The sequence below is a fragment of the Dicentrarchus labrax genome, unplaced genomic scaffold (assembly GCF_905237075.1).
Source record: "Dicentrarchus labrax unplaced genomic scaffold, dlabrax2021, whole genome shotgun sequence".
NCBI lineage: Eukaryota > Metazoa > Chordata > Actinopteri > Moronidae > Dicentrarchus > Dicentrarchus labrax.
In genome coordinates, this window is record NW_026136702.1 from 23,030,931 (window position 1) to 23,047,373 (window position 16,443).

At 40.4% G+C, this 16,443-nt stretch overlaps 1 protein-coding gene across 6 annotated transcripts in view; it reads right to left on the minus strand.

Moving 5' to 3' along the window:
• LOC127350207 (echinoderm microtubule-associated protein-like 6) overlaps nucleotides 1–16,443 on the minus strand; it is a 96,670-nt gene that overhangs the window by 23,397 nt on the left and 56,830 nt on the right. For 3 of the 6 annotated variants that reach the window (XM_051376611.1, XM_051376603.1, XM_051376583.1), the window contains exons 21-30: nucleotides 16,441–16,443; nucleotides 15,926–16,053; nucleotides 13,673–13,814; nucleotides 11,822–11,974; nucleotides 11,578–11,709; nucleotides 10,732–10,820; nucleotides 9,303–9,479; nucleotides 7,653–7,887; nucleotides 7,225–7,351; nucleotides 4,188–4,202 (exon numbers count right to left, since the gene is read on the minus strand). The exon at nucleotides 16,441–16,443 is cut by the window's right edge and continues 109 nt beyond it. In XM_051376611.1, the coding sequence (XP_051232571.1) occupies nucleotides 4,188–4,202; nucleotides 7,225–7,351; nucleotides 7,653–7,887; nucleotides 9,303–9,479; nucleotides 10,732–10,820; nucleotides 11,578–11,709; nucleotides 11,822–11,974; nucleotides 13,673–13,814; nucleotides 15,926–16,053; nucleotides 16,441–16,443 (1,201 nt within the window). The remainder of the gene's footprint in view (nucleotides 1–4,187; nucleotides 4,203–7,224; nucleotides 7,352–7,652; nucleotides 7,888–9,302; nucleotides 9,480–10,731; nucleotides 10,821–11,577; nucleotides 11,710–11,821; nucleotides 11,975–13,672; nucleotides 13,815–15,925; nucleotides 16,054–16,440) is intronic. The other 3 variants (XM_051376628.1, XM_051376619.1, XM_051376593.1) reach the window with 1 other exon arrangement.

A 16,443-nucleotide genomic window follows, 5' to 3' on the forward strand; every position in this document is an offset into this window, starting at 1 on the left:
AGTAGCGTTAGCAATACCAAGCAGGGTACTAGCAAAAGAAGAAGTAGTAGTACTGGTAGTGGTACTAGTAAGCAACTAACAGTAAAGGTATAGTAATGGTACAAGCAATGGTAATAGTTTAAATTATAGTAGTAGTAATACAAATAGTAATATTTACAGAGGTCACAGTAATAGTAAAAGAAGTAACAGGAGTAATATATAACTATATTATAAATAATATTCAGTAGAAGTAGATACTGTATTAGTAGTTTTAGTCGCAGCAGTGGTAGTAACAGTAGTAGTAACCGTATAGTGTTAGCAGTATTAGCAGCTGTAGCAACATTAACACCAGCCAGTAGTGATGACAGCTATAGTAGCTGAAGTAAAGTGAGTGCTAGCAGTAGAAGTAACAATATAAAATGTAGTAATGGTCCTACGGTAGCAGGAGTGACACAATCACAATAGTACTCGTGTTTGTTGTATTTGTAGCAGTACTAGAGTGGTAATAGTGGTATCAGTAATGGTAAAGGTACTGCAAGAGAAAAAAGTAAAACAGCAAGTAACAGTAGTAACAGTACTACTACTGGATGATAACTCCAGAAAGGACAGTGTGTGTGGTAATGCCAACAGCGTGGTACACTCATGCACACACACGCACGCACACACACACAAACACACAAAGTGAATGCACAGACAGACAGTAAAGTTGGACAGACAGGTGGACAGGTGTTACCTGGATCCCCTGGACAGCAGAGGGACAGAACCAAGGTACAGAGCTTTAGAAAAAACACACACACACACACACACACACACACTCACACTCACACACACACACACACAAAGATCTCATGCCTCAGAGTAGAGGTCTCCACAGGCCCACCCGAACCCTAGGACCCGAGGGCCGACCCAGGTCTGGATAGTACATTTCTGGGTTTGGGCACAAATGTTTGGACCCATGAAGACCTCTACCGCAGAGAAACTCTAATGTGACTAGCAGTGGCTGTAGCTACATGCTAACAAAATGCTAGCATGCAACTGGTGGTTGTTTTTATTTCCAGGCTCTCAGGCTAACATGCTAGCGTAGCCACTTGTGTTCACAGGCTAACATGCACAGGCAGTCTGAGAGTCAGTTTTCAGTACCAGGTGAAGAACAAATGAGGTGAGTTCATGTTTACCTGCATTTCTTTGTACCCGCTAACCCCGCTACAGGGAGCTTTTATCAGGGTCAACAGTGGATTTGGTCCAGGGGGTTTTAAAGTCTGACCCTGTGCAGCCACAGGGACCTCCTGTGTGTCTGTGAACTCACTCACTGGTCCTCCTGTAATCTAAATGAAACCCCTACGTCTGGTCCTTCTACTTTCTTTATTTTATCTTCAGCTCAAGGTGTTATTTGACTTTTGTGTGAAAAATTAGATTTTTCTTATCTGATGGCTACAACAAAGACAGATAAATAGGCAATCTGCAAAAATTGCTATTAGCTAGCTTAAGCTAACTACTTGACTAAAAGCTGCTAGCATACCTGCGCTAGGCTCACTAGATTTTATGTAGATGTTATCCATACTATCATATACGGATTTTATTTAGTGATCAGTTAACCGAGTGAGTGATCAAATGTATGTTAATGCATTTTGTTTTGGCAGGACCCCATATTATTATACAGACAATGCAAAGGCAGAGTACCTTAACTTCCAAAAAAGGGTCAAAGGTCAAGTTTGACCTCCTCATTAAAAACACAAATAATTGATACATTTCAAACATTCTGCATTGATTTCAATTCATTTAGCTGAACAATAAAACAACTTGAAAGTCATTTGGTGAGTTGAGATCTTTTGCCATTGTAGGGCAACATGGATGTACAGACTGCTATCACTGAATGACTTTGATACTGAAGAGAACTTGATAAACAGACACATGGTGATTCTCAGGCATGTTCTGAAGCATCTTTTTCTATGATTTCTAAGTGGAGATATGGACCTTTATTCTGAATGGACTGTAGAGAAAATGATACCTTCAAGAAGTGGAAGTCACTGTGTTTCTGACACCTCTCTGGCGCCCCCTGGGGCAGCTTTAGTCTTTCTCTTTGGTCTCTGTTCTGCTTAATGTCTATTACAGACCACATCCTGTCATTTCCGGATGGTTACAATGTCCTCTGGTGTCGTCTAATTTAAAGTTAAATTACCGAGGAGCACAGTGAATATTTTCTTCCCCACCTTCCCCTGTATGTTAATCCCGTCTGAATAGGGCTTTAGATGCTTCTATGTAGAAACCTGTTTGAGTGGGATGAAAGAGTGATAACAGAACAGGACCGAAACCAGGCTGTGGAGGGAGGAGGGATCGTACCCAGACACTCCTGATTACACAAAACACAAAGATGATGGGAAGAAGCGTTTGAAAGGAGAAAGAGACACATGAGGAGAGGGAGAGGAGGAACAGACTGGGTTTTAAAAGAGAGGAAGTAGAGGATGAGAATCAGTGAAGACGAGAAACAAGAAAAAAAAGTAAGAATTGTAGTTGATTTAACAGGGACATTATTAGAAGCACTTTGTTCAGACAACAAACAATGAGGAGAATAGTAAAATGAATATTCTCTGATGTTACTAACAGGCATGTAGACATAACAGATAAAACATGAAATTATGTAAACATAATCCTGATGTGCCTTTCTGTCTGAACTCAACACAATCTCTCAATGAGGGTTTGAATGAGTACCTATTGCAGCAGTTGGTGTTATTGTGACAATTTAATGTCTCATGGTAAGAGTTTCTCTCTAATCCAGGATATTCACCCACACTCTCTTCCTGTGTTATTCTCCAACTTTTAGCTGTAATCTCTATAAAAACATCTATACAGGCGGCCACTAAAATATTAACAATTATGTTACATATTTTTTCTTTTTTTTTTCAAATCGCCATCCTTGTCTAGACAAGTAGTGATTGACACAACATAGTTGTATTGTTACAGGAGCCAGTTGAACCTATTTGTAAGTTCAACTAAGATTAGTTAAACCTAGAGTTAACTAATTGGAGATAACCATAAACACAACACACAGACGGTGCTTTGGCCGCTTCCGCCCGTTGCTGGGATACGTCTGGGATATCGCTGCCATATTGGATCGGGCAATACTGGCCTGTAAACAAATACAGAGAAACCAGGGAACTGTGTTTTTTCTGGATAAAAAGCACTACGACGTTTACATTTCTTTTTGTTATCCGCAGTTAATTAGTTAATAGGCTATACTAGCAGCAAGACACTCGAGAGAGGAGTGTATGTCAAATAATTTATTGTCATAACAATCATAAAGTTATAATCATAAGGCGTATCACTGCTATTATAGCCTAGCTATCGAGATTCTAGCTAACTGGAGACAAAAAAATAAACCTTTTAATATAAAAATGACACAATGAAATCAGTTGAGAAATGTAAATGTTAACGTATGTGCTTTTTATCCAGAAAAACGCAGCTCCCTGGCACTGCCAGATATAACTGTTGCGTAGCTAGCATTAGCTTGCTAATATATACAGTAGAGTAATGGGTATAACAGGTAATATATGGCCAACATCTGACACAATACTTTATCCAAATGCTAATGATGTAAAATGAACCCAATGTAGCTCAAATAACAAAACATTATCATTAGATTACCAAATAATGTTGATTAGGTTAGCTTAACTGGTTATAAACATATTTCTGCAGAATTTATGTTATTAAATGTCAGTGTGATTTCAAATTAAGTTTTGTTTCTTCTGGAACAAATCCTGGAAGTTCTGGTTTAACTTTGGCTCTCTATGCAGCGACTGAACCTGTAAGGCCTCTAGTTTTGTCAGACTGTGGACGGTTATTGGTGGTTAAAGGGGTGAGATGGTGGTTTTGTATGTTTCAGCCTGACATATCCTCCAAACCTCCTCTACAGACTTCAAATAGTTGTTAAACAGTGTTTTGATTAAAAAAAAAATGCTATAACTCTGAGTTTGATTCTCTGTTAATGAATGAATGCAACAGAGTGTCATGTTCATAACTAAAATAATCAAATATGGATTTAGATAAAGAAACTCCAAGATCTATTAAATCACTGGGTAGCCTCACCAGCACCTGTTTTTGTGATAATGTATAATATATACTGTACAGCACATATAATTGAATTAGCCTAATCACATTGACAGTTTGCCTGTTAAAAATCATCTACACAGTAAGTATCAGGTCATACTTACTTGACAATGCCCTGCCTCCAGGGGAATGCAAGTTAAAACACAACACAGATATTAAGAGTTTCTACAAGCAAGGCCAGAGAGCAGCAGCAGCAACACTCAGGAAGCAAAGGCACCACAAAGGGACAAAAACAAGTGTCTTTGGCATAGAACCACATGAGGGTACTGAAACTCCTTTAGGGCCTTTTCCACTTCAGGGGGTACTGAAGTAGAGGTACCACCAATAAGACTCTTTTGCTTCCAGAGCACCATCTAAAGCATGCTATCTAAAACCACACACTGGAGCAGCATTAAGTTGGTGTAGTTTGGTTCAGAGTAAAAAAGCAAAGTCGGCATCACTCTTGATTGCCCTATTTGCTGGATGTCTCCTCCTAGTGCTCCTAATGGCATTTGCAGGAATCCACCAGGCCTGAACTAACAACCAATCAGAGCCAAGAAAGATAGTTTATTGTGGAAGCTCATTCCCAGGTTGTCAGATACTGAGAGTGGAAGTCTGAATTAGACTCAAAAATCATCTTCAAGCTTTCAACCCAAAGTATCTTTCTATCTTTCTCGGCTCTGATTGGTTGTTTTCGTTCAGGCCCGGTGGAGTTTTACAAATGTGACGCGTTCCATCAAAATGAGTCGGATGTCGCAGCGGCCCGTTTGTGTAGAAACACGTTTTTACAAGAAAATACAATTTTGGGCTATTTTCAGTTTTTACATGTTTCTAATTAAATAAAGTCTCAGCTTTCATACCATGTCAAAATTAATGTAAAATACAAAGGATAAATATAGCTAGCATAAATAAAACGAAACAGGTGTCAGAGTTCAAAACACCGTCTAGCGTGTTTGTGTCATCTACGTCATCTGTCAACTGTCAGTTTAGATCGACACGGACACAGAGACAGATTGACAGATTGACAGCCTAGACAAAATTAATTTTCGCGACAACGAAATTGCTCGACTTTTAAATTCAAGACATTAATTTAAGACATGCTACGACAACTGGATCGACCTTATTACGGATTTTTTCACTGCACCGGCAGCTGAGAGTGAGAGTGACACCGGCCGGCTCCGATCGTGATGGCGAAGAAAGTGAGTGTGACGGAGGCCAGGAGGAAGATATTCCACTCGTGGCTGACCCGATGGTAGCATACAATGTCTCTGATTATAATTATGTTAAGCAGTAAAGCAGTAAAGTTTATTTATTTGAATATAAACTGTTTATAAATGTCTTTCAATTCATTTGGAATATGGCGGAATGTTGATTGCTATCTTTAGAGCCCTTTTTCTCAAAAACAAGGTTTGGTGACAGTCAACCTTTGGAAGGGTGTGTCTCATACAATTGTTGGAGTAGAAAAATAATTTTGGTATCGCCATAAAGCTGAGACTTTCCTCTTTACAGCCATGAAGAAAACTCAAAATGTGTTTCTGGGTCAAAGTGACTCAAAATGATGGAGAAGGTCACAAATGTCATTAAGAGTGCTACGAGGAGCCAGAGGAACCTGATTGTTTCACAGATTATCTGTCTCATGTTCTACTGTCAGGATATAGTGAAAGTTTCAGCAAATATGACCAAAAGTCATTTTCAAAAAAAAAAAAAAGTTACTTACTGCAGCTTTAAAATCACAACTGAAGCATGTAAGTAGTATATTTAGTCATATTTTGGAAAAAATATGGGATAGCTTCTTTAAATTTATAAAAACATTTTTATGTGTTCTAGTATTCCATTGTTAATCATGTTTTGAAAGATTAGGTGCCAGTTTTTAGATATGTGACAGTTGTACCTTTAAGGTGGCCCTTTGTTGTTGAGTGTTTTGAAGACAGAAACTCACTGACACTGATAATAGTCTGTTAGCAGTGTGGAAACACACAGGAAACTGAGCCATAAACTTTTCATAAAGGGACAAATCAAGATTCATCAAGCATGCAGAAGCCCGTACATGCGGTAGATGCAAAAACCTTTAAACACACACACAGGCACATACACTCATGCCAACCCAGGTACATAAGGGCACACATACAAACACACATACACTGGGACCACTGATGACACACACCAAGCATAAGATGATATTGTTCATAAAATGTTTAAGTTCACTTCATACAGACAGTCGCAGTGTCGCAAAGTCATAAAAGCATGAATTAAAGGGAAATCACACTGAATGTCAATGACAGCAGCATCCAGATGGTTTCTAAAGCTTTGAATTGTTATGCTACATTTAAAGCTGCACCAGGAGAAAAGAAAAATGTGAACTTCTAGAGAAAGACTCAATGTCTTTTTTCAAAAACAACCTTAAAATCAGGTTTATAGTCAACCCAATACTGTACGAGTTTAGTAGAGAAGATGCTTTAAGGGATATAAAATGGAGGACCACCAGAACCAAGGACCCTATACGCTGACTACTCAAGCTGCGTAGGGCCCCGCAAATTACAAAAAGGCCTCATCACCCCCTTGTGTCAAAGCGGGTGTCACAACAAGAATCAGGTAAATTTGTGTTGTCTCCTCTCAAAGTTTGATGTCAGTAAATAACAGTAACGTTAAGTCTCTTTACTCTGTCTATCTTACTACCAGCTTCAGTTCTCTGTCTGTCTGTCTGTCTGTCTGTCTGTCTGTCTGTCTGTTTCGGGGCTTTCCTGTGAGTGTGAAAGTGAAATACAACTACTCATTACATCTGATGAATTCCAACGGGCAGCAGTGTTTATAAACTGCAGCATGGGGTCCCACTTTCACACCTGTCACTGTCCCAGGGGGCGCCAACAGGATGCACAGTGGTCTGGTGCAGCTTTAAACTGTGGACCCAAACTGTACTGTAAAATCCAGACAAGTTAACTAAAAAAATTGTTGAAACTCATTGCATTGAAAAATTTTAGTAAAACTAACTAAATTTTGTAAGTTACAAAACTAAGTTGGTGTGACTTAAAATAGTAAAAGCTGTTTAAAAAAATCTTTTTTAACTTACAAAACTGAGCTTGTATTAGTTAATGTAATCTGTTTGAACAATTTTAGTTAAAATAACCTGTTGTCATGGTGACCGTGTGTGTGTGCAATGCATACCTCTCTTCAGCAGATAGCTCCTTCAGCTGTTGGTGAGGTTTGGTTCCTCTCATCTCTCTAAGGCTGACAGCGTACATCTTAGTGGTGTAATCCACCGTCTTCTCCCGAGCAACGTCACTGTCGTAACCTTCACACACACACACACACACACACACACACACACACACACAGACACGCACACTCATAAATGAAGAGTTCTATAACCTGATCCCGGCCAAATTGTGGGGTTCAGGCTTGGGTCTTGGGTAATTATTTTTTATTGGTCATAAAGTCTTTACAAATCAAGCATATAACTTTTTCTTTGAATAAGAGATTTAAATAATAAAATATGACACTTGTCCGTGAACTACCTATAAAAAATGTCAACTGATTTGACGTCACGGTCAGTGTTCTTTTTTAAAATCAGCTCTAATGACAGACACACCCACCTCCGTCCTCCTCAGTGTCATCATCCGACTCCTCACTGTCCACGTGCGGTCGGTTGTCACGACACAAAGGCCCCTCCCCCTCTCCGCTGACCCCGCCTCCACGCTCCCTCGCCCAGATCATTAGTGCAGTGTCGGCACCGCCCACCGTCAGCAGGGTGGAGTCGTCCTGAGCCCAGCGGACATTGGTCACCTGGGCACTGTGGCCCACATAGCGCTTGAAACGGGCGTACTGACCCTGGAGGGCGGAGGGGGAAAAGAATGACCCGTTCATATACAAGTAATACAACAAGAAAAAAACACCGCACAAGTCAAAGTCCTGCAGATTAAGCATCCAGGTTTCTCCACGGAAATGTATCGTTTATCATATTTTTGGGAAAGTGTAACAAAGGAAGATTGATTGTAATTTACTCAGAGGAGACTCCTCAGGACAAAGTCAGTTAGTCAGCTAACGTTAGCTGCACAAACTAATGGCATCCAACATTACTGTTGGCGACAGTTATCTACTTTAGTCCATCTGTAAATCACCTCGGTACAGCTGTGGTCAAACTGGCCTCCGTCTGTCTCAGAGGTTGTGTTCACTGGGTGTTGCACACTAACAGCAGCTACATTAGCAGTTAGGGGAGTTTAGGCGGAGCAGATGAAGGACATCAGAGGGAAAATACGACAATATTCTTTCCTTAAAAATATCCAGTGCATCATTTTATCACTGATAAAGTAGTGCTTTTGTACAAGTGGTAACGCTGTTTTTGCACAGTCATCAGTGAGGTCTGGCTCCCAGAAGCACTTTGCTCCAGTAGATAGCCATGCAGTTGCTGGCTAATGAATCTTTGCTCTGTGTTGCAAAAGTTAAAGTTTGATTGACAAGTGAATGTCATGATATTATTGGTTGAAATTGGTTGGTTCATGCTTACGTAAGAACACATCACATTGTGTTTTACAGTTAATAGTAAATTCCTTGCCATATATTGTTAAGGGGTACAATGTGACTGAGGATGCAATCTTAAAGGGTTAAAATGAAATCTTTGATCTTACCTGGACTTTAGCATTTAAAGTCTGGAAACCCCTGCACAATATAACTACCAATAACTTTATCCAGTTATAAAGACACATATATCCACTTTACTTAAAGCTCACAAACTCATTCTATAGCATATTATTGATGTTTATAAGACATTATTCCACACAGAAACAGAATTTAAGATCTATTATGGTACTTTGGAGCAGTTCTCTATGTGTCTTTATAACTGGCTAAAGTTCTGGTAGATCTAATGTGTGTGTGTAACCCAGGACTCAGATTCTTCTTTCAAACGCTGTTGTCCCTAACAGTACTTAATAAACCTTGTTATAAGTTGTCATGCATGATTCTAAACATTTGTAGTTTATATAGCCTATATACAATAATAATAATGTTATTATAATAATTATAATATATAGCCTTATAAATGAAGTTTAATGTCTTATGAATGTGCTTATACTGGATCATAGATGAAGAAGGGAGAAAAAAGGAAGGAAGAAAGTTTAAGGAAAGAAAGGAGGAAAAAGAAAGAAGACAAGAAGTCGGTCTTTCACTTCCTATATACAGTAGATGTTTATCTCATATTTCCTATTTAATAACTCATGTGTAGAGACCAGTGAGTCTGTCTGTCATACTCGAACGGGGTAGCTGAACAGTTTGAGGAAGCCGAAGTCGTCTCCGGTGGCGAGCAGCGTTCGGTCTCTGGTGAGCGACGCAGCATTGATGTCGGTGATGTCACTGTGCGTCGGCCAGATCCCATCACAGCTCGAACCCAGAACACACGTCCAACTGGACCAGTCGATCCGCTCCAGCTAAACACACACAGAAATAAGTTCAGACAAATAGAGAAAAGTAAATGATAAATAATTATACAACATAAGTACCCACAACCAGTGTTGGATCTGAACTAATATAAGTTACTTAAAGGTCCAGTGTGTAGGATTTAGTGGGATCTAGTGGTGTAGTTCCTACCCTCCTGCACAGTCTGTAGATATAAACGGCTCATTCTAAGATAAAAACACAATGATTGTACATAAATCAATATTTTCTTGGAAAAACCCCCAAATGACGATGTTTGAACTCATAAACATTACGTTATTGTGGCACATTAGTAAAGCACTGAATAGAAATATCTAAAGGTGGCATTAGAAATCAATGAATTGTTTTATTTCCAAATCTTCAGACATTTTTTTTAAGCTTAGCTTATTACTTTCATTTATGTTTTTAACACCTTATTTTTTAAATTAATCTAACCTAATTCATTAAATGAATTAAATTAAACAAATGTTTTTGGCAGCCATGCAGTTTTTAGGGGTGGCCACCCGATGCCGCCCCTGTTAAAAAAGTGTGTGTGTGTTTGTGTGTGTGTGTGTGTGTGTGTGTGTGTGTGTGTGTGTGTGTGTGTGTGTGTGTGTGTGTGTGTGTGTTTGTGTGTAGGGTTCAAGTGATTGTCATAGATGAAGACAGAATACAGGTACTTACTGTACCACACACATTATTTCTTAACAATGGGATCCTAGTCTCTACTAGTCAATACTAGAGCTACTAGACAGTGAATACTTTTTATTCAAGTGTGTACATTATATAATGGACATGGAAACATATTTTCAGCAGGGGATGTAGATGTCCATCCTGTCAGTACTTTCTGTCTGCACAGTTGTTTTTAATCTCATCACCCCCACAGGCTGACGGTAGCTCAGTTTCTGCTCTGTTAAATTCTATTTCAACTAAACCAGAAAACTCTTTTTCTTTATACTCCTCTCCTGTTCGTCCAGAGTAAATTCTGTATAAATGCAGCTGTGATGTTTAGATACTCGGCAGCATCACTCTCACTAATAGATGCTGTATCCCTTATTATTTTGTTGGTTTTGGACTATTTCAAGTAAAGAAATATGCTACTTTTTGTTATTTACATCGCCATTAATGTGCTAGTTATGTTGAGCAGGTCCTCGTTTCTCACGCCTGAACAACAACAGAATAATGCATCCACAAGCACCTCAACATAAACTGTAATTATATTTCCTGTGTTTCACTCTGGCCAGCAGGGGGGGCTTCAGCACTAACCTCAGAGTTTCTGATGGTCTGTCTTTTTCCTCTTGGGGCTTCGAAGAAAAGTTGCTCTTTGGCTCCTGTGTTCACTTGCAGCAGTTTACCTGCAACACACACACACACACACACACACACACACACACACACACACACACACACACACATTTTAACATTGCCAGAGTGCGACAGTTTCTCTCTCAAGCCAACACTGTTGCACTGAAGCTTCTGTTTATTGGTTTATAAAGCTCTTAATGGTCTTGGTCCTACTTATTTGTCAGATTTGCTTTTACACTATGAACCCTCTACAGCCCTCAGGTCTTCTGGTAGTGGTCTTTTAATTATCTCTAAAGTCAGAACAAAGACCCATAGTGTAGCATCCTTTGAGGTCCTCGTCTCGTCGTCTGAGGACCTGAGGGCAGCAGAGAGTGGTAATGTCATAGTGTTCTTAATGAGTCAGTCCAATGACCTTATGGCCTCCTCTTGTTCTCTTTTAGCATTTACTATTATCCTGTAATTGTCACTTGTGGCCACAGAGGTCACTGTTCAACAAAAGGTACTCAGTCTCCCTTTAACCCTTTGTGTCTGATATAATTTTTAACATTCAGGTACATGTGTGACATCTCCTCGTTCGACCTTGTATAAAAATCCAGAATCTATTAATATGCAATATTATATGTTATAATATGTTAACAAAAGACAATATCAGAAACAGCAAAGGCAAGTTCCACAGGGAGGGGGCAGGGATAGAGATGCTGTTGCAGCAGTACAGTCGTCAGATGAATGTAAAAACAAAGTCAAATATGTTGAGGCAGACTTTAAAAATGAGCAGCAGAGAAAGGGAGAGAGAGCACTGTGTGTTACCTCGGGCATCCCAGTCGATGTGTGTGATGTAACTGGACGCTCCTTTACAGATCCCCACTCTCTTACTGCTCAGCACGTTGTAGATGTCCACGAAGCTGTCATGGGACGCCACAGCCAGGAATTTACCTGAGTCTGCGTGCCAGAGAATGTCAGGTAAAGAGAGCGTGAGTAGATACAGTACGTCCTCTGCAGAGACACAGCCATATTTGTGTTCATGTGTGGTAATGTGTGTGTGTGTATGTACCTGGTGTGAAGCGGACGTCAGAGATGGCGTCGCGGCGATGGTGGAAGCTCAGCAGATCCTCCAATGTGTCAGCGTTTACCACCAGCACGCCGCCATCGCTTAGACCCACTGCCAACGCCTTCCCATCCGGAGAGAAGGCACAGCAGCGACCGCCTGGAAAACACACACACACACACACACACACACACACACACACACACACACACACACACACACACAATCAGTTAACTTGACAGTAAATAACTTAGTTAATCAGTCAGTTTAGTCACGTTTTTACATGGTCAAAGGTAATTTGATTACTCCCTGACTCAGTATTCTGATGTCCATGTGTGGGCTGTAATGTCTCCAGTCCTGCCAGTGACCTTCACTGCATATCTTCCCTTGTCTCTGTCCCCTCATTTTCTGTCAGCTCACTATTGTCTTATGTCTTATAAAGTTAATTCTTATAATTAAATTCTGCAATATTGCTAAAAATTCAAAACACATATACCTCCCTCCAAAATTCTCCCCCTGCCTGGCATTTCTATCACCCAACTTCTCTGTTTTATTTACTGACTCTGTCTGGTTTTCTTATTCTGTGTCCATCATTGTATTGAAATATTAACTGGGCTTTGCTGTAAAAGAGACTCAGCTATCCAACTCCTTATACTTTAATTTTAAGTATGGAGTATGGTCTGGATCTGCGCTATTAGAGATAACTTCTGTTTTGATTTGGTGCTACACAAATACAATTGAATTGAAAAAAATATGAATACTGCAAATAAATAAACAACATTTTAGTCCATGTGAGTCTTCACAGTTAGTCACTAGTAACTAAAGCTGTCACATAATTATAGTAAAATACAATCTTTCCCTCTGCAAAGGCGGAGCCAGGGGGTGGCCATGGCCACCATAGGCTAAATTTTTTTCTTGTGCTTAACCATTTCTCTACTGCTGCCAACTCCACTGGGGACGTCTTTTAGCAGCGCACCCATCTCGTCCTGCCCCTCCACAACCCACTCTGCATTCAACCCACTCGCTGCTGTAATCTGAAATCTGTAATTTGTTCCGCATAAAAATTAATGGGAAGCAAATTCTGGTCTGACTGCGTCTTATTAAGAAAATCTGTTGTTGAGGAACCAAACTCCAAGCAGAAGAAATTCAGGTACAAGGTATAAAAGTAGTGAAAGCTGATGATGATGATGGAGCTGTCAGGGACTTAATTTAGATACACACATTTTGGTCAAAGCAAACATTATAATCTAACCTCTGTACAGCGCCATGCCACGCAGAAAAAACTGAGAAAGACTTTAAAGTGAGTACTGGCCTCAGCCTGGCCACCCCTATGGAAACATGTTTGGGTCTGCAGTGGAGAAGAAGTTAGTAGGCCTTCGTCATATTTGCACTTAAGTACTGTACTTGAGTAAATGTACTCTGAGTTTCAAGGCTCTCCAGGACGGAACAGACCACTGCAAATACGTGGATGATATGACTCTGTCCCAGATGTGGAAGCCCCAACTACCCTGTACTCATCAACAGATCTATGGGTCTAATGGTGTAGACATCTGGGTAGAGTAACACAAAATGAAACTCATAGGTTGCCATCATAGGTACCTGGAATGGGACAGTTAGACGGACTAAATGCTGACCTCAGACACCATGGAGGTTTTTGCTCTGAATCGCTTGAAGAATTCAGTGTTCAAAACCCTGAACTGGTTTCCATCTACACAGGCTACAGATTTTCATAGAAATGAACTGAAACCAACAGCTGTCGAGAAGGAAGGAAATCTAAAAACTGATGGATGTCAAATATACAGGATTTGTACAGGATACAAAAACATGTAAAATTGGCAGTCTGGTCATTTATCTAACCTCTCTTCAGCTTGCGGACGGCCACCATGCGGTGATTGGCTGACGTCTCCCACAGTCGCAGGGTTTTATCATCACTGACGGTGGCGCAGACGGGGAGGAGGGGGTGAGTGGCCAGACCCCAAACCTCGCCCTCCATATGACCCTGCACACACACACACACACACACACACACACACACACACACACACACACACACACACACACACACACACACACATGTTAATCAACATTAATCATGTTAATAACTAAGTGTGCTGTTTTTGAGCAACAGAAGATAGAGGAGCTGATAATCAGTTACTACCTTGTGTTCACAGCATTAAGTACAGTTCTAACAACCATAAGCATAAACGAGCAGAACGAGTGCTAACCCTGGATTTTGTCTTTCAGGCTACAAATATAGGCGTAGTACTCTAACATAGTTAATACATTCTATATTAGATTAGAACACCTTCTAGAATTGAGCATTAATCACACAGTATATACAGTAAGGTAGTAAAGCCCAGAGCTCTTTGTAGTAAAGGTGCAAATATAGGATCTATATTCAATATATTTATTAGCTGTATTATCTTTTATGAGGTCTAATTGAAAATGAAAATTGAAATAGCATTTCTTATATTTCCCCCCACTTCTGAAACCAAACCTACACCCTTCTGAAAGACACATTCACAAGACTCATGAACACACACACACACACACACACACACACACACAAACACACACACACACACTTTTGCATGCTTTACAACATGCCAACATCTAAAATCAGTCACACACGTCAACAAATACAAACACACACTCACACTACACGTAGTTCATCTAGACTGAAAACTGTGGAGACTGTTGATCTGTGTGTGTGTGTGTGAGTGTGCGTGTTTGTGTGCAACTGCTGATCGATCTGCAGGAGTCAGCTCTCCTCACCATGGCAACAGGTGCCGTACCAGACTATCAGACATTTAAAAATATCTGATATCCACACACACACACACACACATACACATGCACTCACACGTGAGCGAATTGATAAATTTGATGAAGACATGAATTGCAAGGTCCATCCAGCAGCCGTTCTGGAGCTTTTGGTCGTATCACATGACCTTCCTCAGCAGATGGACTTTGCTCAGTTGTCATGGAAATGTACAGACAGGTGACAAATTAAAGGAAAAACCTCAATAAATGAGTGGAGAAACACAATGAATGCAGATGCTTCCACACGGGTCCACTGCATGGTACAATTAAACAACAAACATCCCATCATGCTCTGTGGCGTGTATGAAATGCTGAGCAGGCCCAGTTGACTCTGAGATCAGTCAGAGATATATTAGTGTGGGGTTGCAGTGTTTAAACCCCTCATTACAAAGATGAATGCACATTTGAGAGTTCAGTGTTGCAAAAACCATTTAGGCTCTAGTCTACAGAGATGTGGAAAAAGTGATATGGCCAGATGAGTCATCCTTCACCATATTCTGTGGACCTGAATTATTGACCCCTACAGAGAGTGGCTCTGTTATACTGTGGGGGAATTTTGCTGGCATGGTTTGGGTCCAATGCCAATCAAAACAAGGCTGTTCTGAGTGATCGCCTTCATCCTGTGAGGAAACATTTCTGTCCTGATGGGAGCGGTCTCTTCCAGGATGACAGTGCACGAGGGCTCACTGAATGGTTTGATGAGAATAAAATGATATGAATCACATGCTATGGCCTTTGCAATCACCACATCTCAACACAGCTGAACACATATGGGAGATTTTGGACCTACATATTAGACAGCGCTCTCCATCACCATCATCAAAACACCAACCGAGGGAATATCTTTTGTACGAATGGCGTTCAAAAGATCCAGTACAGCTACGAATGGACCCAATAGTGAGATTATTTTAATAAAAATTATTCCACATCCATTCATTCATTCATTCATTCATTCATTCATTCATTCATCACTGCTTTGTTCACCATTAATGTCTCTACATGGATACCTGGGATCCATCATTGTCTCTATGTGTATTCATTATTGTCTGATGGACGTCTCTTCCACCATGTCCACTGCCCAAAGGAATTAAGTTTGGCTGTGTTAAAATACCACCATGTTTTAAAGTGTGCTTGTAGTCAGATAAACCCATAGTTCGTTATGTTAGTTACACCACTAAGTGCTGCTAACAACACCTAAAGCATCAGTACCGTTGCTATGGTTACCTGCAGTTAAATATGCCTTGAGTTCTGAGTTATAACAGAAGTTAAACTGTCGACTGAACAAACCTGCACCAGCAGAGTCATTGGTCCGGTCTTGTCTATCTCTAGAACTTCTCCATTTTTGGTTCCCACCAGGATGTGACCGTGACCCAGAGTGATGGCTCTGATGGAGGGGTTGTCCTCCAGCAGCAGGCCTGCACACACACAAAGTCATTTCAATAGTCAGTAGTCATGAAGATATTTTCCAAAACAGAAATGTATAGTTTTACAGACAGAGGTGTGTGTCACCATGTGTCCACCTGATGGCAGTGTTGGATAAAAGAGCCTCTTCTATATCTGACAACCGCTTTACTTATAATGACAAACAGGGACAGCAGTTATACCACGCTAACCATCAGGTAATCTACAAAATACATAATACATAACAAAGAGGTACAAAAAATATGAAAGTGAGGACATATAGTCGGGTTAGGGTCAGGCTGAGATTACGCTGAGTTGGGTTTAGGTTAGGCTGAAGTTGGGTTTAGGTTAGGCTGATGTTAGGCTGAGCTCAGGCACGTAGTGGTGATAGTTGTGTGTACCTT